General features: G+C 47.5%; 1 protein-coding gene across 1 annotated transcript in view; it reads left to right on the forward strand.

Moving 5' to 3' along the window:
• Positions 1 to 22,854, forward strand: part of VAC14 (VAC14 component of PIKFYVE complex) — a 79,810-nt gene that overhangs the window by 2,535 nt on the left and 54,421 nt on the right. The window contains exons 3-12 of the mRNA XM_081199959.1: positions 22 to 189; positions 714 to 776; positions 3,149 to 3,256; positions 4,860 to 4,969; positions 5,467 to 5,573; positions 5,829 to 5,963; positions 6,986 to 7,144; positions 7,871 to 7,931; positions 11,438 to 11,582; positions 13,185 to 13,250. Of these exons, the coding sequence (XP_081056085.1) occupies positions 22 to 189; positions 714 to 776; positions 3,149 to 3,256; positions 4,860 to 4,969; positions 5,467 to 5,573; positions 5,829 to 5,963; positions 6,986 to 7,144; positions 7,871 to 7,931; positions 11,438 to 11,582; positions 13,185 to 13,250 (1,122 nt within the window). The remainder of the gene's footprint in view (positions 1 to 21; positions 190 to 713; positions 777 to 3,148; positions 3,257 to 4,859; positions 4,970 to 5,466; positions 5,574 to 5,828; positions 5,964 to 6,985; positions 7,145 to 7,870; positions 7,932 to 11,437; positions 11,583 to 13,184; positions 13,251 to 22,854) is intronic.

Raw genomic sequence — 22,854 nt, forward strand, 5'->3', positions numbered from 1 at the left:
TCCTTGTGTTTTGATTTGCAGGACTCTGGTCTGTACTTGAAGGAGCTCATTGAGCCTGTGCTGACATGCTTCAATGATGCTGACAGCCGCTTGCGGTACTACGCCTGTGAGGCCCTATACAACATCGTGAAGGTGGCCAGAGGCTCTGTCCTCCCCCACTTCAAAGTGCTGTTTGATGGCTTGAGCAAGGTAATGGGTTTTCTTGACAGGCCAAGAATGTCTCACACATGTAAGGTCTCTGATGTCCTGTATATTCCTGCTCTGGGGCTCTTTGGAGGTGTGGGTGCTGATTCTGGACAACTGGGGCTGAGAGATGGCACTGAGGATTTCCATAAGCATCCCCTAGAGGAAAATGTTCCTCCTACATTGATGCCTTCACTCCAGTTCATCCCCCTAATACTAACATGGCTGCAGAAGAGCTCTGGGAACCTGGCAGAGAGTCTGGTCCAGGGGTCCATGAATGTGCTTTCCAGATCGCTCATGGCAACCATAGCTCAGATGGTGGTGTGCACCTGTGGGTGGGGCTTGCCTCTGGCTTTGCACACTTTCTGGGCATTTCTGGAGCTCAGTTTATTGTCAGACAGGAGGTGGTGTCCCTGTCCGATTGCTGGGAGTCAATAGCCAACAGAAAATAGTTGTCTCTTGGTCAAGTCACTACTAGTGTCTTATGCACATGGCTCAGCCACACCACATACTCTCTCTGTTTTTCCTAGCTTGCTGCAGATCCAGACCCAAATGTCAAAAGTGGATCTGAACTCCTGGACCGGCTTCTGAAGGTACAGTTCTTCCTGCTGACAGCAGCTCATGATGTGCCGGGGATAGGTTACAGATGGAGGGATGCATATTTCCTGCATTAGTCTTGGGGTGTTGAATAAGGCAAAGAACCTAGGAATTTGCTTGGCTGATTTCAGGTATCAAATTGTGGTATTTGTGATCTCATGTAGAATCCACTATCCTGGTTTTCAAGTTTTAAATATAGAAAGGTGCTAAAAAAGTGAGAATGTTCTTCTGGGTGTGATACAAGTGATGAGTAATATGAAAGGTAATTTTGCAGAAAGTGGTGAGTTTGGGTGTTTGCCAGAGTCCCAGGCCAGGAGAGAGACCATGTTCTCAGCAGCCCTGCCATTCATGCTTTATATGAGGCACCTGAGAAGGCTGGAGACTGTGTTGGAACTAAGTAGCACTGGAATGTGGACCCAACTCCCACAGACAAACGCTTCTGTTAATTTTTCTAAGGGAATCAGAAATTTATGGGAGTTTGAAAGATGGGAAACTGAAACCAGGTTCATAAAGCAAACTGAGCATGCATAATGCACCTCTGGCTGGATGCTCTAGCTACTGGCACTGCATCCTAGATTGCTAAGAAACAAGCCATCTTGTTCTAGAGGCAAGGCAGATGCTGCTGACCAGCCTTCTTCTTTAGAGATCAGAGGTCACCTTCCTTGTTCCCACTGTCCTCTGAGATTGGTTGTTCCCTGAAGAGCAAGCAGAATTACACGAAAGCGAGCTTCCTCTTTCAGAAGAAACAGAGCATCTGAGTTCCCTAGGAAAGGGGAAGAAAATGCTATACAGTAAAACCTCTGAAGCAGCTTTGGCCTTTGCCTGGGCATCTGGCTGAGCCACCAGAGGACTTCTCAAGCACTCCAGAGAACAAAGAGCAGATATTTAAAATGGTGTGAGGCTTTGGTCATCTAGGACAAGGGAAACAAACAGGGTTTTAAAAAAATAAAAGATTGTGAAGATTTGGTTCTTCACAACCTCTATAGAAAACGGACAGGGTGTGATTGTTCTCTGAAAGAAGGCATAGAGTCCAAAAAACTAGGAAATGAAAGAGGAACCAGCTCTTCCACAGAATCCCTGTTGGTCATAATACCAAACATGAAAACTAATTTAGCACGGAGGGCATTGCCCTCATGACCAGAACTCTGAGGCTCAACTGGAAGTGGAGAAAAGTGGGGGGAGAGTGTTGTAATGAGCATGATTTCAACCACATTCACATCAACAGAGTAAAAACATATTTGGAACACAGTAAATTACCTGAAGTTCTAGGTTTACGAAGCCGCTGTGTGGAGAGAATCAGAACCTACAGGGTTAAGAGGTTCTGTGTGACGTCTTACATTCTGAGGCGTGGTTGAGTATACTGAGGGGAGTGTTTCCTGAGTTCAGTTCTGGTTTCGCTTTTGCGGAGAGAGGACGCAAGATGTGTGCGTTGTCGCCGGGAAAGATTTAAGAGCTGTGTTTCTACACGAATAAAGACTTTTAGAAGATAAGGAAGACACCGTGCGTGCAGCCTGATTTATTTTACACACACGCACAGCAACAGTTTCACGCTGCGTGCACTCTGCTCCCTGCCTGGGTCAGCGTCAAGCTTCCAGCAGAGCTGCGCAAGGGAAGCGCTGGCTGGACGGCAGGGCAATTTGCCAAGACGCTGTGCCTTAGAAGGTTTCTGGTCATGGAGCCTCCGAGAGTGCAGCAACCAGGAACTTAATGCTGGTTTTAATAATTAACCCCCAGGACCTGTGCCCCTGATACAAGTGTTGTTGACTGATCAAGAACACAACGTTACCAAGTGTGTTTGTGTGCATATGGATTCCTCTTTTGAAACCAGATGGGACTATGTTTAATTTAGTTGGCGATGTTTCACTTTTGTATACATATGGTGGCTGGAGATTTGCCAACTAAGTTAACTGTAGTTGCATTTGGTTTCAAAAATGGATTTTTTTCAATAAGAAGGAAATTAGTTCAAAAGGAAAATTAAGGACATTAAATCTCTGCAGAATGCTTGGATATGGGGGGTGTTCAGGGATCATCCTCTTACAAATGCTGAGGTCATACATTCACACTGGAATATAAAGGCAAGTGTTGGCTATCATGGTGTGTTCAGCAAGCATATGAAGCAGATTGTAGGACAGCATCAGCCAGAACCTACATCTCTGTTAGGAAAAGACTGGATAGCAGCCCTTAAAGCACCACAATGTTGTCCGGAACATCTGGAAGACTCCTGGCTGGTGAAGGCTGAGCTTATGCATGGCTGGAAGGCTCTCTTTCCTTTCTAGAGTGGTAGAGGTCCTGGACTTTATGTAGGGTTCAAGCAGTGATGGGAAGGGAGTCAAGGCTCATTCTCATGCTATTGGCTCTGACTTTCTAGGACATTGTGACCGAGAGCAACAACTTTGATCTGGTGAGCTTCATTCCACTGCTGCGTGAGAGAATCTATTCCAACAACCAGTATGCTCGACAGTTTATCATTTCCTGGGTAAGTGTTTTTGGTCTGATGCTGGGATTTGTTTCTCTGGCATTTCAAGTGAGCAGTGTGTTTTATAACTGTCAGCTCAATGTTTTCTGATACTTTGGAATGGATGGTGGTATAAACAGCATCATGGGGGTGCTTATTACCTGCTTGGGAAGCAGCTGGAGCTGCTGTGTATATTGTTGCTCTTGATGGTTCTTTTAGAAACTGCTGGTAACAGGTGATGCATAGTTCCTTTGTGGAAAGGCCTTTCTTGTTTCTCCTTGGCATTGTTTGCAGTTTGTCACCAGTAGCTGCTGACTTCCTGATACCTTCTTTCCAAGCCCTGTTGGAGGTTTAGCAGAAGGGAGTCCCTTGCTCTGACCACCTGTGTGCCCTGGCTGCATGAAAAGGGCCTTTGAGAGACTTTCTACAGGTGTGGAATTCCTTACCAGTGAAGACTTGCTGGTGCTGAAGGCACCAGCTCTCTTCTATGTGAGGTGCCTCTTAGTGGCCTAAAATGACCTTTCAGAGTGGGAAAGGCTGATTTCCACCTTGTCAGTCTCAAATACTTTGGGGAGCATATTTTAACCTTGAGCTGGCTAAAAATTTAAATGATTAGTGAGGCAAATCTTCCATGTATCTCAAAGACTTTTTGGGTCTTGTTTCTTTTGAGTGAATGTACATAACGGGGAGATCTGCTATTAAACAAATGAAGCTTAAGCTGCAGTGCCCTTAATCCTGGAGGGGCCACAAAAGTGAATTTAGTCCACACTGCTTAAAATGTTTAGTTCTAGCAGTAAGGTAAGGTAAAGGGCCACTGGACAGTTAAGTCCAGTCAAAAGCGACTATGGGGTGCAGCACTCATCTCACTTTTCAGGCCAAGGGAGCCAGCATTTGTCCACAGACAGCTTACTGGGTCATGTGGCCAGCATGACTAAACCGCTTCTGGCACAACAGAATACTGTGATGAAAGCCAGAGCTCATAGAAATGCCATTTACCTTCCCACCGCAGCGGTACCTATTTATCTGCTTGCACTGATGTGCTTCAAACTGCTAGGTTGGCAGAAGCTGGGACAAAGCAACAGGAGCTCACCCTGTTGCGCTGATTCAAACCACCGACCACAGCACCACCCGCATCCCTAGCTCCTAGTAGACCCAATTTGAGTTGAGCTTTATTGTATATATTTCAACAATCCCGAGAGTCAGTAGCACAGATGTGAATGTGTGGGGATCTGTCATGGGAACAACCCCATTGAAGAAGATAACAGTGGCTACCTAGACCTTGTTTCTGGTTGCAAGGAGCTCCCATGACAGTTCAATCTTCAGGGCCCCCAAAATGTAGGTCTGCCACTGGCACATAATCTAATTTTCCAGAACACCCCATCTCCTTTAGAAACTCACTTGCTAAAGGCCAGGCTGGGCTGGCTGAAGGTTGCCCCTGAAATGATGTTACCCCCACTCTCTGTCCCCTTCCTCCTCTCCCATTATGCAAGCTGCTCTAGGACCCAAAAAGCACCACTTGACATCTTGTGGCAAATCCGGTCTAGGTCTAAAGAGACACATGCTACTTCTTGCCACTGCGCTTCTGTATCACCTTCCTTTTGTTTGTCTTTTCCCCTTGAGTTAGATCTTGGTTCTGGAGTCAGTTCCAGATATCAACCTTCTGGATTACCTGCCAGAGATTCTAGATGGCCTCTTCCAGATCCTGGGTGATAACAGCAAGGAGATACGTAAAATGTGAGTGCTGAGCTGGATCTGGGGATAACTGCTTGGCTGTTGATACGCAGGCTTTGCCCCCCTGTTTCCAGGGCAGTGCTCCATAAGTTGCATCACCATTTCCTTCAGCTTCAACCCAGTTGACACTCTTAAACAGGAAGCAGCAGCTTTGGGTGTGAAAAGGGGGCTGTTGCCTTGTGTGTCCTGCTCAAGAGCTTCCCACAGGGACATCTTCTCGGCCACTTGAAGAATAGGATGCTGGGTGAGATGGGCCCATCTTGGTGTGATCCAACTTCAGGGCTCTATGTTCAAGTGTCTTGGTAGAAACCAAAGTTTCTAGGATGGAACCTGTGCTGGATGCCCAGCAAGCAGACTCTGTCTGTGTGTCCTCTGTCTGTGTGAGGAGAATGAGTGAACAGAAAGGGGCCTCTGCTTCCCTTTCCACCCTTTCATGTTATTTCCCCTATAGCAGAAGACCTATCTCTGAACCCCCTGCTTCCCCCCCCCCTTGCACACAGGTGTGAAGTAGCCCTTGGTGAATTTCTGAAAGAGATCAAGAAGAACCCTTCCAGTGTCAAGTTTGCTGAGATGGCCAACATCTTGGTGATTCACTGCCAGGCTTCTGGTAAGTTATTTGTATTTCCAGCCCACCCTTCACCGTATAATCCTCATGTGTGTTCCAGAACCATCACAACTGAAACAAGTATTATTAAAATGAAACCACAAGACAAAGCATAGGAGCAGAACAGAAGCAGCACTGTTCAGCAGTGATGGAGGGAAGAGGAGGGAAGGCTTCCTGGGGAAAGAGAGGCACCTCACCCACCCCTTTCCAGGCATCCTGCTAAACCACCTTTTTGTTTCCTGATCACTTTGACTGCAGATGACCTAATCCAGTTGACTGCCATGTGCTGGATGCGCGAATTCATCCAGCTGGCTGGCCGGGTGATGCTGCCATATTCCTCAGGGATCCTGACAGCTGTCCTGCCGTGCCTGTCCTATGACGACCGGAAGAAGAGTATCCTTGCAGCAGAGGCTGTTGCCTCCCTCCTCCTCCTCCTCCTCCTCCTCCTCCTCCTCCTCCCATCCCTTCCTTCACAAATGTCCGTCAGCATCTGGCAGAAAGGAGGGAGGAGGGTCAGGCTAAGTCAACAGCCCTGGTTTATGCCATTGGAGGATTTTGCTGCTGCTGCTTCCTTGTGAGCCTGTGGATCATGAAAAGGACTGGGGGCAGCCCTATAAGCAGCTCTGCTTTCTGTGCTTTCCTTGACATCAGAGCAGCCCCACAATTGCTTTTCCTGGGGTGCTTAAGCAAAGGACTGGCTTCAGTAGGAGAGCCATTTTCATGCGGACACCTCTTTTGTGGGTATCTTTACTGAAAGATCCAGCATCGCTTGGGCTGGGCCATGAGAAGGAATCAAGCATACTTCAGTATTCCTTTTGGCCCATGAGTTGAGAATCTTTCCTATTTTTTCTGATAGAGGGCTTGTGCTGTATTGTTCTCTAAACATTTGCCAAATCTGATATCTGATGCAACCTTTGCCAGCCTAAAAATTAAAAGGTCTTGTCTTGAAAACCAATCAGCCTGAAACCAGTTTTCTAGCACTTAAAGGCTATGGAACTCACTCCGACAAGAAATAGTGATAGCCACCAACTTGGATGGCTTTAAAAGAAGACCAGACAAATTCATGGAGTAGGCTCTCAGTGCCTACAAGCCACGGTGGCAATGTTCTTCCTCCACTGCCAGGGCCAGTGTGCCTGTGAATACAAGCTGCTAGGAATCTCAAGTAGGGAAAGATGCTCTTGTGCTCAGGTTCTGCTTGTGGGGTTCCCAGTGAGGCATCTTATTGGCCCCTTTTGGCTTGGTCCAGCACCCCCTCCCCCTCCCCCTCCCCTGTCTGTGGCTCTAGTGCCTATGGGCCCCTGTGAAAGATCTTGAGGCTAGACTCTTGCCATAGGGCCTGTTCTGTATGAGCCTACTACAATGGTGATTGGGAACATGACTTGGGAATGAATGTTCCTTACATCCCTGGGGTGCAGGCATCAAAGAGGTGGCCAATGTGTGCAACCAGAGCCTCATGAAGCTGGTTATTCCGGAAGATGATGAGGTTGATGAGACCAAGCAGCCCACAACAGCCCCCCAGATAATGGAGGGTGATCAGGATGAATCTCTGTCCAAGCAGGAGGTGACCTCCGGCAGTAAGTCCTTCCCCCCCCCCCCAAAAAGCAAACTGTCTTTCTGTCTGGCTTTTTGTGCATGTACGTATCCCTGCTCTCATGACCTGGACTTTGGTATATTGCAATATGTTTTCTGTTGGGCTGGAGAGAAGGGGTTACCTGAGAAAAGCACAAGGCTAGGGGAGCGGCATGATAATGTGCTAAACAAGTGGAGATAGGACAGTACTAGTTTCTCACCATGGAAAGACTGGGAAAAGGTGAGCCAATCAAGACATTGTGTTCCAAGGCTACCCAATCACTCCATAGTGGGAAAATTGTATCTCCAGTCACTTAGCCTGTCTTATATTGGCTGGGTTTTAAAAGGTGGTGTTCTCAAGTAGTTCTGTGTGTAAGAAAAGGGTGGAGGATGGGGTCCTCGAGAGAGAAGCAAACAACAACTGTTGATCAGGTTCCCGGTGAGGGGAGGCTCAGTTGGAAATGAAGCCAGGTCTTCAACAGAGGCATTTTGGCAGTTGCTCAGAGTGTCAGCTGCACCATGGACCTCAGCAATGAGGCTGCTTGGTTTTCATCATCCCGAATGTTATCTACAGACCTGACTACCTCACTGTCTTGATGTTTTCAGAACATTCTTACCTGGGGCCACATCACTATTTTGTTTGGGGAGCAGTCCTTGCAAGTGCCAGCCCTTTGTGTTCCTCTGACAGTGTTGTGGCGTGTTCAAGCTAACTGACACCTGTCTCCCTGCAGGCTGCCTGGATGCCTCCGGCGATTCCAATTTCAGCAACACCAGTGTCTTTATACCAGCCAGGTAAAAAACAACTGCCTCTTGTTAATGAAACTGGGGGATCCTCTGTAGCATTTTACAGATGGGGAGATTCTGCTGTGCATTCCTATGCTTGGATCTTGCACTGGACTGGATAGTGCCATTGAGTTGCTGCAAACCATGGTTTACAGAGGGCTTTGGTGGCAGAGGATGCTGCTTAGAAGGAATTCAGAGCAGCTGGTGAACTATGAGGCACCTCTCAATGATGTGAGGTTCTTTCCTGCTAGTAACTGGGGGGGGGGGCATTCAGATGAAGCGAGCATATTTCTGCATGCATTCCCCCCACAATGAGCTGATGTGGGTCAAAGCACACCTGTGCTTGGGATAGTAAACCTCTTTCTTCTAACCCACAAACTGTAGCTTACAAACCCAAACGCTGTTTAGACTTGAATTCTGTAAATAGCTATGAAACTTGCTTTTGGCTGTCTCTAGGGGCAGCATTTGAGTTTGTGCAAAACATCTGATTTCAAATGGCAGCAGAAGCTGGTGAGTGGCAGGTGTTCTGCCTTTGGGCACTCAGCAGTTTTGCAGGATCCCTTCCGGGCATTTGGGATGGGCATTGTCCAGTGGGCAGAAAGAGCAAAGCAGCTGAATCCCGTGGGATAAAAACTTTGCTGAAGCAGAGAAGGTGATAATTGAGTGGCATTTGCCCAGACAGTTAGCTTGCCTTCACTCCATAAAATGAACAGGCCATGACAGTCTGTTTGTGTATTTAAAGGAAGCATGGAACCTGAGTGTGGCCCTCTCAGCAGCCTTGGGTTTCTTGTATACCTGGAAGCTTGCATATCTGTAAGGTTGCTGGGGCTGATGGGAGTTGTTGTCCAAAACACATGGAGGGCACCAGGTTGGCAAAGGCTGTGCTGCAGCATGCATAATTCTGCAGCTCCTCAAGTCTCCCTTCTCCTCCCCATGTCATCTTAGTTTTGCAGTTTGCCTTGCAGGGAAAGTTCTCAACCCAACCTCCCCCCACCACATACTTTTAGTCACTCCTTTTTCAGCTCTCAGGTGCCCTTTTTTAGATGAGGCAACAACCAGAACTGTATGTATTCATTTTTAAAGAAATGTTATGTTATGTTACAATAAAACAGTCTAGACCAGGAGATGGCAGAGCAGCACAAAGGCCAAGCCTTGGGAATGGAACTCATGGTTGGAATGCCTGGGAGAGTAAAACTTTTCTTTGCTCGGTGCTGACAGGATATTGAGCGTAGGTGCCAGGGCAAGGCATTGCCACTGTGACGGGCCTTTCTCCTGGTGATTACTTGCTGCTTTGGGGGAATGGGGGCACTCACAATTCCTCCCTGAGGGTGACCTTGGGGCACAAGTAGGCTTTTGTGGGGAAAGTGATCCATACACAACGTTCTGTTGGTGCATTGTATTCCACGTACAGGTTTATAGGAAGTAATTATGGATTTGACTTTTAACAATAACAGCACCCCAAAACTTTTAACTGCAATAGTAACAAATGGTAGTTGATCAATATGCTGAGAGGAAGGAAAAATTCTTGGAGAAGGAGCACATCCAAAAGTGGATGTGGTGATTTGGAGGCAAGCAGTCAACACAGTTAGCTGTGGACTCACAGATAAGGGGCTGCATAAGAGGTGGAGAAAGAGAAGTGCCTTAGAGCACTGGAGGCCTGATGCTGGATCTAACCACCCAGGCCACCTCTTTCCCACAGTGGCCCATCAGACACCTCAGTGAGGACCCCACAAGCAGCAGCAGCAGCTTCTTCTTCTTCTTCTTCTTCTTCTTCTTCTTCTTCTTCTTCTTCTTCTTCTTCCTTGGCGATCACTCGTAGCCAAGTAAGATTGTCTTCCATAAACACGGTTTTAACAATGAGTCCATAAGTGACTGTGGAGGTGAATTCTGCATCCATACATCCTTCCAAAGTGGGGACATAGGTTTCTGGGCAGGAGTTGATCATGGTGATGGTTTGCCAAGTGTGCCTTCCTCTTAGCATGTTTCTCCCTTTCATCCTGAGTCTGAGTGTTTTCAAAGCCCATGACACCTTTGGTAAAGGCTGTTCTCCCATTGGAGCGCTCGCAGCCAAGTGTTTCCCACAAACAGGACATGGGAGGCCATGTCTCCCTCCTGTCCCTTTTGTTGCCCAGTGACTGGCACTTGGAAGCATCTTCCACCTCTCATCCTGGAGGCTTTGTGACCAGGAAATGAGGCGAGCTCAAGAGCTGCTTTTCTGCAGCGCTGTTGCAGGGCAGTGGGTCCCATGCAGCCCCCAGTAAAATTAAGGTGCAGAGTCAGCAGTACCTGGTGGGCTTGCTCCCTGTGTCTTCTGGAATATTGAAATGAGATTGCATAATATCCCCTGTGACTTTTAAAAAATATTTTAAAAATTATTTTATAGATGTAATATAAACCTGCTTTTTTCTCTGTTCCATGCATGCCTCCTAATACCTCCTAAAAGGGGCAGCATGCATTCCTTCCAGCCATTCTCTGTATGGAACTGAATTGGTTGCTAACTGTGAGGCTGCCAATTTTCTTCCCTTCCTTCCAAATCTGCTTGGAAGGGAGACGTGATCTGCCCTTGGGAGTAGCAGGAGCCTTTGTACTTCCTTGGAATTGGAGTAATATATTGACATCCCACTGTTCTTCCGTTGTGGAGCTCAAGACTATGCACATGGCGCTTCCAAGTGGTCTGCACATCCGTGCACTGACAAGACGCAAACCTGTGTGGCTTTTGCAATGTGGCTACATCACGTGCCCCCGGGACCAAATCAATAAGCACAAGCTATTATTAGTAACAAAACAAATCACAGAAGGGGGTTTGCAGCATGCAGGGCAACACCAGGAGCAGGGAGGAAATAAGTTACATCCTCTTGGTTATGTGTGCATCTTTCATAATGGGATGGAATGTCAATATGTTGCTTTCCTTCTTCCGAAAGCCAAAGAGAATAATTTTTTTCAGCAACATGCAGCCACACAGATCCATGAGATGGTACTCAGTCAACAGCAGTTGCTTTAGTTGCCACAGATTTTTAAGGGTTTGTTCTTAAGCATACAAAATGGAATGGTGGAAGCAAAATGGAAAAAAGTATTCAATCTACAGACAAAGGATGGGAGCAGTTGCTGGAAAATAGCTGCCAGCATTACTGGAATAGAGAATGACTTTGCTTTCATTCAGCTGGCAGCTTAGGAAAGCAAGCAAAGGAGCAATATTTTAGTGATTTATGGGAGATAAACTTTGTCTCTTTGCAAGGTGAAAGCTGTATATATGGGAAGTGTTTGTTGAGGTGAAATGATGAACCAAGGAGCCTGTTGCATTGTGATTTTCTGTGTGCTGTTTTTATATGGACTCAATATAGGCAGCTAAGTATTGAGAAGAAGTCATTCAGCAAATGCCATTGACAATAGGGAAACCAAATGGTACAAGTTGCCCTGAGGTTATTTATGCTGAAGGGCGGTATAGGAATTCATTGAGTGAATGAATGAAACCATGTTCCTGCCTGATCTTAACTTCTGTCTCCTTTTACCTTTAGCACTGAGAGAATCCAGGTGACCCTGAACCTCGATGGAATTGTCCAAGTATTGGACTGTCACCTTCACGATTCAACCATTGGGATGATGACACGGATAGCAGTCCTGAAGTGGCTGTATCACTTGTACATCAAGACGCCTCGCAAGGCAAGTCTGCTCATTGATCAGATCAGGCCTGCAGCATGGCCATTGGCCCACATTAGAGTTTCTTTTCCTCCTGACTCTTCCTTGAAGAGCAGCTAAGATGCTATTCTTAAAGCTTTGGAAAGCAAGCTTGCCTCTTAAGAATATAGTGGTACCTTGGTTCTCAAACTGAATCTGTTCCAGAAGTCTGTTCCAAAACCAAAGCGTTCCAAAACCGAGGCATGCTTTCCCATAGAAAGTAATGCAAAATGGATTCATCTGTTCCAGACTTTTAAAAACAACCCCTAAAACAGTAATTTAACATGAATTTTTTTATCTAATGAGACCATTGATCCTTAAGATGAAAGAAATAATCAATGTACTGTACAATAAAATAAAATAAATTAGACAGTATTGTAGATGATAAAAATTAAAATTATTTTTTTTCGTACCTGCACTGATGATAGTCATTGTTTGGATGGGGGCTTTTATCCATTTCTACAGTCATACAATCAATCCATCTTAAAACGAAGAACAAGCCACAGTCACAAAAACGAAAAAGCCACACAAACAAAATTGCAAAAAATAGCAAAAACAAAAGCACCAAATAGAAGCTCCAAATATCACCTTGGAACACTGCAATCGGAAATGGAAGGCTTTGATTACAATGGGAGGGGGTGTGCAAATTAGCAGTGCAACAGTGAAAATGGAAGCTCAGGACCACATTCGGCTACTAAAGCAAAGTTCGCAAACCGGAACACTGACTTCTGGGTTTGCAGCGTTCAAGTTCCAAGTTGTTTGGGGACTAAGCTGTTCGAAAACTGAGGTACCACTGTACAGCATTGTACTCAGGATACATGTGCTTTTTCAGCCCAGAAGGAACTAATTTTTTTTATTAAGTGAGGCACAGTTGTTGAGTCAGAGAAATTTGGGAGCTTGAAACATTCAATTGCAGAAGTTTTCTTCCTTTTCTCCTCCAGCTTTTCTGCCCCCCCCCCTTTGGTGCTGATTGGCTTGGTAATAAAGCTGTTTGTAATGGATGGAAGCCTAAATTGTTTCTTGCTTTACATAGAGTCTGCTGAAAGTGCTACGGTTATGAGTGCTCTGGCTCAGTTTGCATGTAATGCTAAGCCAAGCCATGCTTCAGTGTGAACACACAGGCTTCCCGAGAGGAGATCACAGCTGCTTTTCTCTCCCTCCATGCTGCTGCGCAGCCCTGACCTAAGCTGTGGTTTGGCATGGAAAGTGCTCTGAACCTGGGACCTGTCTCACTGCAGACAAACCATGAGCTGTAAATCAAGAAAAGCCTCGGCTGCATGGTTTGTCTCCTCTCTGCGTGTTCATGTTAAAACACAGTTTGGCTGAGTGTTACGTGCAAACTAGTTCAATATATCAAAAAGCAATAGAATACTTTTCAAAGGAAGAAGCCCTTCCTCTAGTTGGTGACTCTGGCCTCAGCTGCAGAGTTTGTTTGGTAAGCTTGTGGGAAAGGAGGGCATCTTTACAGCACAAGGACTGGGATGCTCTTAAACCTGGAGGCAGCCTTTGCTGCTGTGGTGGCAGCCTCTGGCAGAGCACCAGACACAGTGACTTCTGTGACTGTTTTGGACTTCTTTTGCCTTTCAGATGTTCCGGCATACAGACAGCCTGTTTCCCATCTTGTTAAAGACATTATCTGATGAGTCTGACGAGGTGAGCATAAATCCTGCACTGGAAACATTTACCTCCATTTATTTTATTTGTGTTTTTTTAAACAACAACAACAACCACCTGTGTACTGAGAGAGTAAAAGTGGCTAGTAGGCTACTCAGACGAAAGGTGAAAAGTTCATCAAATTCATTGTCTCCCGAGCACTGATGCTCTTGGGCAGCTCTATTTAGCGGGTTAGGTTGTAAACAGAGTGAAGCACTGTCAAACCACCCACATGTTAAGAGGTGATTGAAAGAAGTGGCTTTCAGAGTTTCCCTTCCTCAGTCGCATATTCTCAGCGTGGAACTTCAGATGGTGCTTCCCTTGGAGGCCATGGCAGTTTGAGCTGTTGAATAATGGAAGCAATTGTACTAGTCACATTTGCCTGGAAGCTGAGAGGCTGCTGTCTCTGGTGAAGCTTCTAATTTGATTCTGCCTCATGACTCGGAGGGGATGGTTCTCAGGAATGTCCTCCTGCGATCGCCTAGAATAAAAATCCATAGCAAGTTCAGCTTCACTTTCACAAGAAGGGAGCTGCCTGCTGAAGTATTCCCACTTGGTGGATCTTGCGCCAGGATGAGACCCTTTCTATCATCTGGCTTTGACTTCTCTGCTACTTTCTTTGTTGCAAAGAGGCTGGGATATTGTTGGCATACTGAAGATATATGAAGTTGGATACACTTGGCTGCTGAGGCCCTGCACGCAGGTCCTTAGTAAGCGATCATTGTGGTCCAGGGCATCCTTTGTTAGAAGTTAGTGCCATGTGTCCTTGTCCGCAAGTTGGGAAGTACATGCATCTTGGAGTCACATACCATGATCCAAATTACACTGAAAGGAATGAGCAACCAGATAGCAGATCAAAGTTTGGAAATACGCTGTTTATTACAAATAGAGGCCGTTATTATTTGCATAGTATTTGGTTTGGACTGGCAGCCTGGAAGTTAAATCTAGGACACAGTACAAATGTGAGGGATCTAATAGCAAATATGGACAGTAAAGATTTGCTGGAGCCAGGTAGACAGGTGTGGAGTTGAATTGCCTTAGAGGGGGAAGAAGGATGCAAACACGCATCTCTGCAAAGCAGCATCAGTACCTGTGTGAGAGAAAAACTGAAGCTCAGATATAACCTATTCCCAGATGGGGAGCAATTCTTCTTCGGCTAGGTAGGTGGGTTGCAGTTAATCAGGAGATTGTCTTGGCACTTGGACCCCTGGAGTTACTTAAGCTGCCTGAACATCTGGCTCTTCATCGGTAATATGTATTGCTGCCAACAAACAACCAGAAAAAAGGTAGTTTGGGAGACTGGTGGTAGGCTGAACCCCTGTAAGTTTTCTTGAGCTCTGTATTGCATCTGTATTGCTGTGAAAGGTGTCTGTGTGTTTTGTGCCTCTCCTGGAGCCCTCCCTAAGCAGATTTAAAAAGACAGGAGGGAGGAAAGGCAAGGAGAAAGGGGGGCAACGTTAACAAGGAGTGGAACAACTGAGGTTGCCCAAAAGCCAGCCTTGATCAGACAAAGATGGAATGGGCTTGAATTGAATTGAATGGGCTTGAATAGACCACTAACATTTAGAAGTAGAATTCTTTTTCTGGCTACTCCAGGAAGGGTTTCCCCCTGCAACAAAGGGGAACTGGAGTGCTAGTTGGATCTGAGCTTTCCCACTGGGCGTGTTGAGAGCCAAAATGCATGATGCTCAAGAAGGGGTTCCAGCTGCATACTGGAGGTATGGAGGTACATGTTTTGCATGGAGGATCCTAACTTTGATGGATGCTAATGGGTGTTCGGGTACCTAGGATGTGTTTGTCAGGGAGTTGCAGTGCCTTGGGCATGAGGTGTTCTCCAATAGGGCTCTGAGTAAGCCAGATCAAGATGTACCTTGGGTGGATTGATCAGATTAGAGGTTGGGAAGAAAAGAAGGCCTTTACCATTTCCCAGGATCTGCACTATGATCCTTCACTGGCAAGAGTCCCACCTGTTGGTTGGTTGGTTGGTTGATTGATTGATTGGTTGGTTGGTTGATGCAAGGGCACACTGTGTCTTACTTGCCCAGCAAGCCAGAGATTTCAGAGTCAAGATGCCTGGGAGCATCCTTGAGACCACTGTGAGGCTAAGCTCCTTGCCCACGATGTAGGATCCCATGGGAACAGCCAGCCCATGGCCCTGGTGCCACTGGGTGAGTGGAAGGAAGGAAGGAAGGAGAGGTGCTTGTTTGGGGGGGGCGCTCACTGAGACGTTTGGCAGGGAAGAGACTGGCATTTGCTCAGGGTACGGAGACATCCATGTGGTTGTCCTGAAACCATTTAGGATGGTGGGGAGACAAATTGCAAATGCTTCTGAAGATCTTCATGCTCTCCCCCACATTCCTGTGCCCCCCTCTGCTGCAGGGCTTTCCTGAGGGAGGGGCTTTCCTGCACTCCCCTTCCTCGCTCCGTTATCGCCCAGAGCTGCAAGCCCTCTTGCCCCAGCCTTTCCTGCGGAATGGGCTTTTTCACACTGAGTCCCATGGGGCTTTTCTCCATGTGATGCAGATCCCAAGTACAATGAAGCTTAACAAAAGCTTGTGCCAAAGTGAATGGCTGCCTTTATCCGTTTATGCTTTTATTTGTGCTTGGTTGGATTTCGGCCCGCAGTTCCCCCGGTTTCCCAGCTCCCAGCTTGCCAAGGCTGAAATTTGGGACTTTGGTGTGTTACAAAGAACAAGGAGGGTGAGCTTGACGTGACCTCGGATGTGCTTCCTTCCCCTTGTTCTCGCTGTAGTCCTGGAGTCACTGTTTCATTTGCAGGCCAGCGGATTTGCAGGCGAAGGTGGCAGCCTCCAGGGACAATGTGGGTGTGGGAGAGCACTTTTAGGGACTGGGCAGCCCTAGGGTGAGGCAGGCAACTTATTCAGATGTGCGAGCTGGTGCCATGGGAGAGGCAAGCTCCTCTGCCACCCCTCCTTTTAGTTTGTGTACGTACACTCTAGACTCAGGGAAAACATTTGGGTAGTCAGAGGTTATGAATTGGACTTTAGAAAATATCGAATGAATAAAAGGTGCACGTTGGGTCATCAAAATTCGTAACCTCTCCTATGTGGTCTGAACTGGAGGGGACTAATCGGGAAGATCTTGGGGTTGTGGTAGATGGCTCATTGAGAATGGTGTTGGCACATCTGGGCATATCCCATTTTGTTTCAGTGGGGCTTGCATGGGATAAATTCCCCAGTGGATTGTGGCTTCTAATGATGGCTGCTGCTGCTGCTGCTTTGGGGCCTTGCCAGCATTTGTGTTAAGCCACAATAGCTTAAATAAGTGTGGGAAGAAGGGAGGGACTTTCCTGCTTTCAGGCAATGTCAGTTCCAGATTGAACAGAAGCCGGATGGGGACTGTGAAATTTTCTGGTTCAGAGACCAAGGGGCAAAGTTCACCATCCCTTTCCCCCACTGAAAAGGGGGCTAGTTAAGTTGTCACTGGAAGATTGATTGGTTTCTCTTGGAAATGGGGAAGAGGGCTCAAGCTTAGTCTTCACATTGCACTCTTTTTTTTGGTGAGGGTCTGCCAAATAGGGGAGATCTTGTTCTTGACCAGGTTTCTTCTTTCTCTGATGGTTGTACAAAAAGAAAATTAAGTAGAGGAGCCCTTTGAGGCAACAGAGAGAGAGAGAGAGAGCTTGCTGCCTGCCCTTGCAGAAGGGGAGTTGCGTTCAGGGCCCAGGCCGCCTTCCTATGAGATGGATGGGGCCCCTTCAGCCCTCCCACCTCCCAGTGGGGCTGAGCAGCTTGGGGTCTTAGATTTCCCTACAGTTGGGAGCATCAAGTGTTCTGTCAGGCACTGGCCACTAGGGGGCCTCAGAGTCTGCAGCAGCCTCATTTTCTGTTGCCTGGTCCCCTGCCATTCAGAAACCTGTGCGGAAGAGCTTCTGGTAGCACGGTACTGTTTGCACTTGGCAGGTTGTGTTCCACTGGTTCATCCATCAGCCCAGGGGCAGTTGATCTGAACATTAAGCTGGAGGACATTCTTCGGTCTGTGTTTGTCACCTAGATGCCCAGGTGACTTCTGTGGCCAGGATGGCCTCGCCACAATGGTCCATGCATTGCTAACCTTGGGACTTGATCGCTGTAACACACATTGTGTGGGGCTGCCTTGTAGCTGCTCTGGAAGCTGCAACTAGTGCAGAATAATAATAATAATTTTATTATTTCTACTCGCCCATCTGGCTGGGTTGCCCAGAATGAGGCGGCAAAGCTGCTCACAGGAGCAGATTTACTGGCAGCATGTTACTTAGCCCTGAGAGAGCTGCACTGGTTGCCAATTCAGGGTTCTTGTGTTAGTCGTAAACAACCTGGAGCAAAAGTAACTCAAGGACTTGCCTGGTCTGTTTCTCTCCACCTCCATCACTGAGATCCTGTAATGGGGTGTTTCTGGTGGGCTTGGCTGGCTTGTGGAACTCACTGCCAATAGAGGGCTCGGCAAAAACAATCCCTGCCCTCTTGTAGTCATCTTCTGAAAACTGTGTTATTTAGACAGGCTTTTGAAACTTGAATTCTTTTTTTCTCTAGCCAGTATTTATTGATTCTGTTGATGTTTCTGTTGATTTTATTTCCATGTTTTTATGTGCCTATAAATACTTAAACAAATAGACATGCTAGTAGTTGGGGAACTGAGCCACGTGGCATCGGATTGGGGCAGCAGCAGCACCACCTTTTCCTGTTCTTTCTGGAGGAGGATCTGGAGCTTCCCCCACTGGCTTTTCTGTGGTTGGGGCTAACTCACAAGTTGCATCATCACCCTGCCTATCCCAAGTATAAGGAGGCCTCTATCCTTTGAGATACTGCCCTCTGCGGATGGTAGGAAGTGAGGGGGAAGCAGCAGCAGCAGCAGCAGCTCCTTTTTCGTGAAGGGAAGATGCTTCTCAGTTGCTGTCGAATGTGTCACGTCTGCCTGAGCGCTGGAGGTCTGCCAGAGGCCAGCTTCATTTCCTTTAGCTCCAGTTATCTTTGCCAGCTCTGCTCCCTTGACCATGCGCCTCTTCAGAAGGCAGCAGAGAGGCAAGGGAAGCAAGGCAGAGAGCTCAGGGTGACTCCTTTGGTAACCAGAAACCTGCCCACCAGTGGTGGCGGTGGGACGAGTGGATGGGATGTGACAGCAGTGTCAGGCAGATGTTTCTGCTCAGGATGCTGACTTTTGGACTTGTATGTGTGTGTGTGTGTGTGAGAGAGAGAGAGAGCCCTTTGTTGGTGAGCAGCAGAGGATAGCTTTGCACAAAAGTAGGTTGCAAGAGGATGCAAGAGCACCAATGAAGAGTGCTAAATAATTGCTGTGTGTAGATTCTGTGTGAAATGGTGTTCCTGGGATCTCAGGAGGCTAATATCAAGCCGTGAGGTTCTCTTTTCGACGTTGTGGCAAAGTTATCTCCTGAATAATGGCATTCCCACTGCCCCCGCAGAAGCTATGTGCACGTACTGCAAAGCTGCCTTCATTTTATGGAAAGAAGTGACCCATTTACGCAATGCTCGTAATGCACCTGTATCGTGTAGCTCTGATACTAGGGGTGCGGAAGGACCAGGGCAGGCACAGGGTGCTGAAGCCCTGGAGGCTACAGGAATTCTGGCTCAAAGCCCAGACCCAACATTGCCCCCTTTTGCAGCAGTGGGTATGAGAGGTTTTCAGGGAGCCGATTCCAACACGCGGCACCAGTTCCTGCACTGGTGATCCTGGGACAGATATGCAATTCCCCACAGACCACTTTCCAGCCTTGGTGGCATTTTGTGTTACCGTCCTTAAAGAGGCAGCAGGATGCACTCCCGAGGTGCTGAGGCCTGGCACTCTTGAGTATTTGAGTCTTGAGAGGAGGAGTGTGTGTTGTGTGCTTTCATGCACTGCCTCTTCAGCAAGACTGGGGCAGCTTGCACATGAGCCAGTGGAGCAAACATCAGATTGGTTCAACTGGAACATGAGGCACATTAACTTGACCTAGATCTGGTTAGCAGAGGAAGTCTCATAGACATGCATTGGGGGAAGGCAGTAGCAGCAGCAGCAGCAGCAGGATTTTCATTACTAGAAAACGGCTCCTTGAAATGCTTTTGCTCTCCACTCAGCAAAGCTAGTGTCATGTGGAAGGCTGAGCTGTGTTTTTTCCACTTTCCGTCACTCTCAGCCATTCCGCAGTGGTAGTAAACATATTAGATGCAAAATCCCAAAACCTCCTAGCAGTGCTGTTTCCTAATCGTTGTGGTTATGGACAAATACATGAAAACATGTCAAAAAAGCTCAGCTTTATACTGTGATTCACATGCATTCTTTGCCATTCCCAATAAGGCTGTTGCTCCTTCCACCCTCCCCCTTTGGTGTGTCTCTGCTCTCATCTTTTCCATAAGGCACATCTGACCAGATCCAGTATCTGAGAAGAAATAAAAACAGATTTCCAGATTACGTAGAACTTGGGCAAAAGCTGCAGCGACCTGTGCAAACCAGATTAATATTTGCACGGATGCATGCTATTATTTTCCCCCACCTTCGGAGAATAGGAGCATCTCTCGCTGCCGGTTTTATCTAGGGCTTTTCTTTCTTTGAGCCTAAATCCTAAAAAAGTAATCTCACCTTCCCATTTTTAAAAATAATCTCTGCCAGCTGATCTGGTGGCTCTTAATGCTGGGGGCGGGTGGCTGTGCTTCTGGGCTGCACCCCTTCCCCCACCAGGAAGCCCCCCTCCACGCTCTGCCTTGTCCGTGGGGGAGGGGAAGGGCCTCTGTGGCCTCAGCCCTTTCATGTCCAATAATGGGAGCTTAAAGAGCTGCTGCCTCGGCTGCTTCTGCTTCTGCTGCTCTCAGATGATGGGACCCAGCTGATGCGCCTTTCTGGCACCTGGCCTGTTGCCGTGGCAACGTTAGGCATTTGTGTTCCTGCAGGATATTGCTTTTCTTACACCCTTCCAGTTTCATTCTTTCGCTCGCACAAAAGAGAGAGAGAGAGAGAGAGAGAGAGAGAGAGAGAGAGAGAAGCTGCCTGCTGGAGGCTTGCTTAGTGGAAAGATGCATCGCGCATGCAAAACACTCTCCCTCCCCCTCCCCGCCATCCTGGTTGAGCTCCTCTTGGTAGGATGCACCATTTCAGTTCATTCAAAGGCAGCCTTGCATGTGGAAACCGCCAGGCTGAATAGGGTCCAGGGGGGTCCAGCTAACTTCACAAGGCAAGGCAGTGCACATCAAAAATGGGTATGCACAAACTCGTTTGCTCGTTCCTCTTCCAGGGCAGCAGTGGCCAAGATGTGGTGCTTTCCCCTGACAGCCTCCTGGTGCTGCAGCTGCTTGCTGCTCAATGTCATTCCCAAGTGGTTCCACATTGTCTATATAGGTTCAGCAGTAGGGTGTGATGGGACACTGGCCATTGCTGAGGAGAGGTAGTAGGGGGAGGCCTTTTGCCTTCATGTAGGTGCTGGGCCTTGGCCAGAGCAGAAAACTTCACGCTGCTCATGTGGAGCCATCCTTCCTTCCTTGCTTGCAGAGAGTGCTCAAAGTTCATGATCAGGGGCTACCATATACCAAACGCTCTTCCTCTTCCAAGGCCAGGCTGTGTGGCGGAATAACTGAGCCTCACTTGTCCCAACCCAGGGGAAGGATCAGGTGAGGAGACCCTGGGCAAGAAGCAGAGCTCACCCACTGAGGTCACCTTCACACCATACATTTAAAGCACTGCAAATAGTCAGTGACTTCCCCCAAGTAATTCTGGGAACTGCCGTTGGCTATGGGTGCAGAGAGTTGCGGAGAGTTATTCCTCTCACAGAGCTACCATGTCCCAAGTTCCCTTTGAAGAGGGATTGACTGTTAAACCACTTGGAGGATTTTATAGCTCTAATGATGCTCCCCTAACAACTCTCAGCACCTTTAACAAACTGCAACTCCCAGAGTTCTTTGGGGGAAGTAATGACTGTTCAAAGTGGTATTAAAATGCTTCAAATGTGTGGTGTGATTAGGGAAGGCGGGTTAGAGTGGACACATTGCAAAAGTGAGAGGCCTATACTGAGTCACCAGAATAAAACCATGTGTGCTGCCTCTGTTTTGGCAGTGGAGCACAATGCCTTCCTGGGCTCCTGTGGGCAGATTGTGCTACCGGTGCAGTGGTGGTGATGCCACGGCCGCGAAGCAAGTTCATGATACTTGTGGCAGCTTGACAGGTGGTTGAGCGACATACTAAAACATGCAATGTGCACAATGCAGGACAGGTGGCAAGCTTGGTGCTGTACACATGCCTGGTTTGGTGCTTTGTTGTTGTTTTTTTCCTTTAGTGGACCTTGGGCAGGGGCTGAAGCTGGTGAAAGGCCCAAGGCCCAGCCTCTGGCACTTGGGGGCATCTTTGCCCAAGACCATGAAAATCCTGTTGCCAGTCAGAGCAGACAACACTGTGGGCCTAATGCTTCATGTATCAGGCAGCATCATAGTAGGGGCAAGGGCAGTCTTCCCAGCCAGGGGCCCTCCAGATTTTTTTTCTACAACTCCCATCAGCCCCAGACAGCACAGCCATGGGGCTAATAGGAGTTGTTGTCCAAAACACCTGGAAGGCACCCAAGTTGGCAGAGGCTGGGTTAGAGTGTGGGATTAGGACTGAGAAGATCCAGATTCAAATTCTCAGTCAGCCACAAAACTGGCCTTGGGGTCAGTCACTATAGCTCTCGGGCCAGCCTACTGCTCAGGGTGGTTGTGAAGATAAAATTAGTGGTGAGAACTATGGAGGCTATCCTGAGCTCCTTGGAGGAAAAATGGAGGGGTAATAAATATATTTCCTTTTTCTTTCTTCATTTTTGCATGCTCACCTTACCTGATCCCATTGACTGGGGGTGTTGGCTTGACAGGTAATCATCTCTTGGAAAAGCATTCCTGGTGAGGATAAGGGTGATGAAAACAGGTCCTTATCCTCCCGAAAGCCTCAATTCCTGCTGACAATGGCAACAGTGACTTGCCATGCCCACGACAACCTCTAAAATGCCTATGCAGAGGACCCTCTGCACTAAGTCCTCATCATGGAGCCAGTGAAGAAATTTCCCTTTGGATGTTTGAATTTGCTCTTAGTTCAGAACTAGATTTGCTGGGATGTCCTGCTTATGCTCTGAGTGACACCCCTACACCACCTTCCCTTGCCCAAGGCACTTAAGAGGAAAGTGAGACCTTCCATCATTGTGTCGCAAGTTTCCCCACCATCATAAATGGTGGCCGGTAAGGGACATTTGTGTGTGTGTGTGGATAGACATGCAGCATGGAAGTATTATATTGCACAGTTTGGATATCTAGAAATTATGGGATGCAGGGCAGGAGATGTGGGAGCTGCACCATCAAGCTTGTCCATATTCTTTCAAGTGCAGGGATGGAAGTGAGTTCATAAGTCTCATAGAAATCAGAAGATCAATCAGGGATTGAATGTCAGATCATAAGGGCAAGGCAGAACCTGTTCAAAAGACACCATGCCTGCCTGCTTGCCAGTTTGACCTTTGTGGTTGCCATGGGCTAGTTTTACTAGAAGCCGTCGTTGTGTTTGGGGTGTACCTATTGCAGGTTAATAACAGCTGGGTATCGCTTGGCTTCCACACTCCTACCTCAAATCCTGTATTTGGCTTAAGCTCCATTCATTTGATTTAAAC

The sequence above is a fragment of the Podarcis bocagei genome (assembly GCF_964188305.1).
Source record: "Podarcis bocagei genome assembly, chromosome: 7".
Taxonomy (NCBI): Eukaryota; Metazoa; Chordata; class Lepidosauria; order Squamata; family Lacertidae; genus Podarcis; species Podarcis bocagei.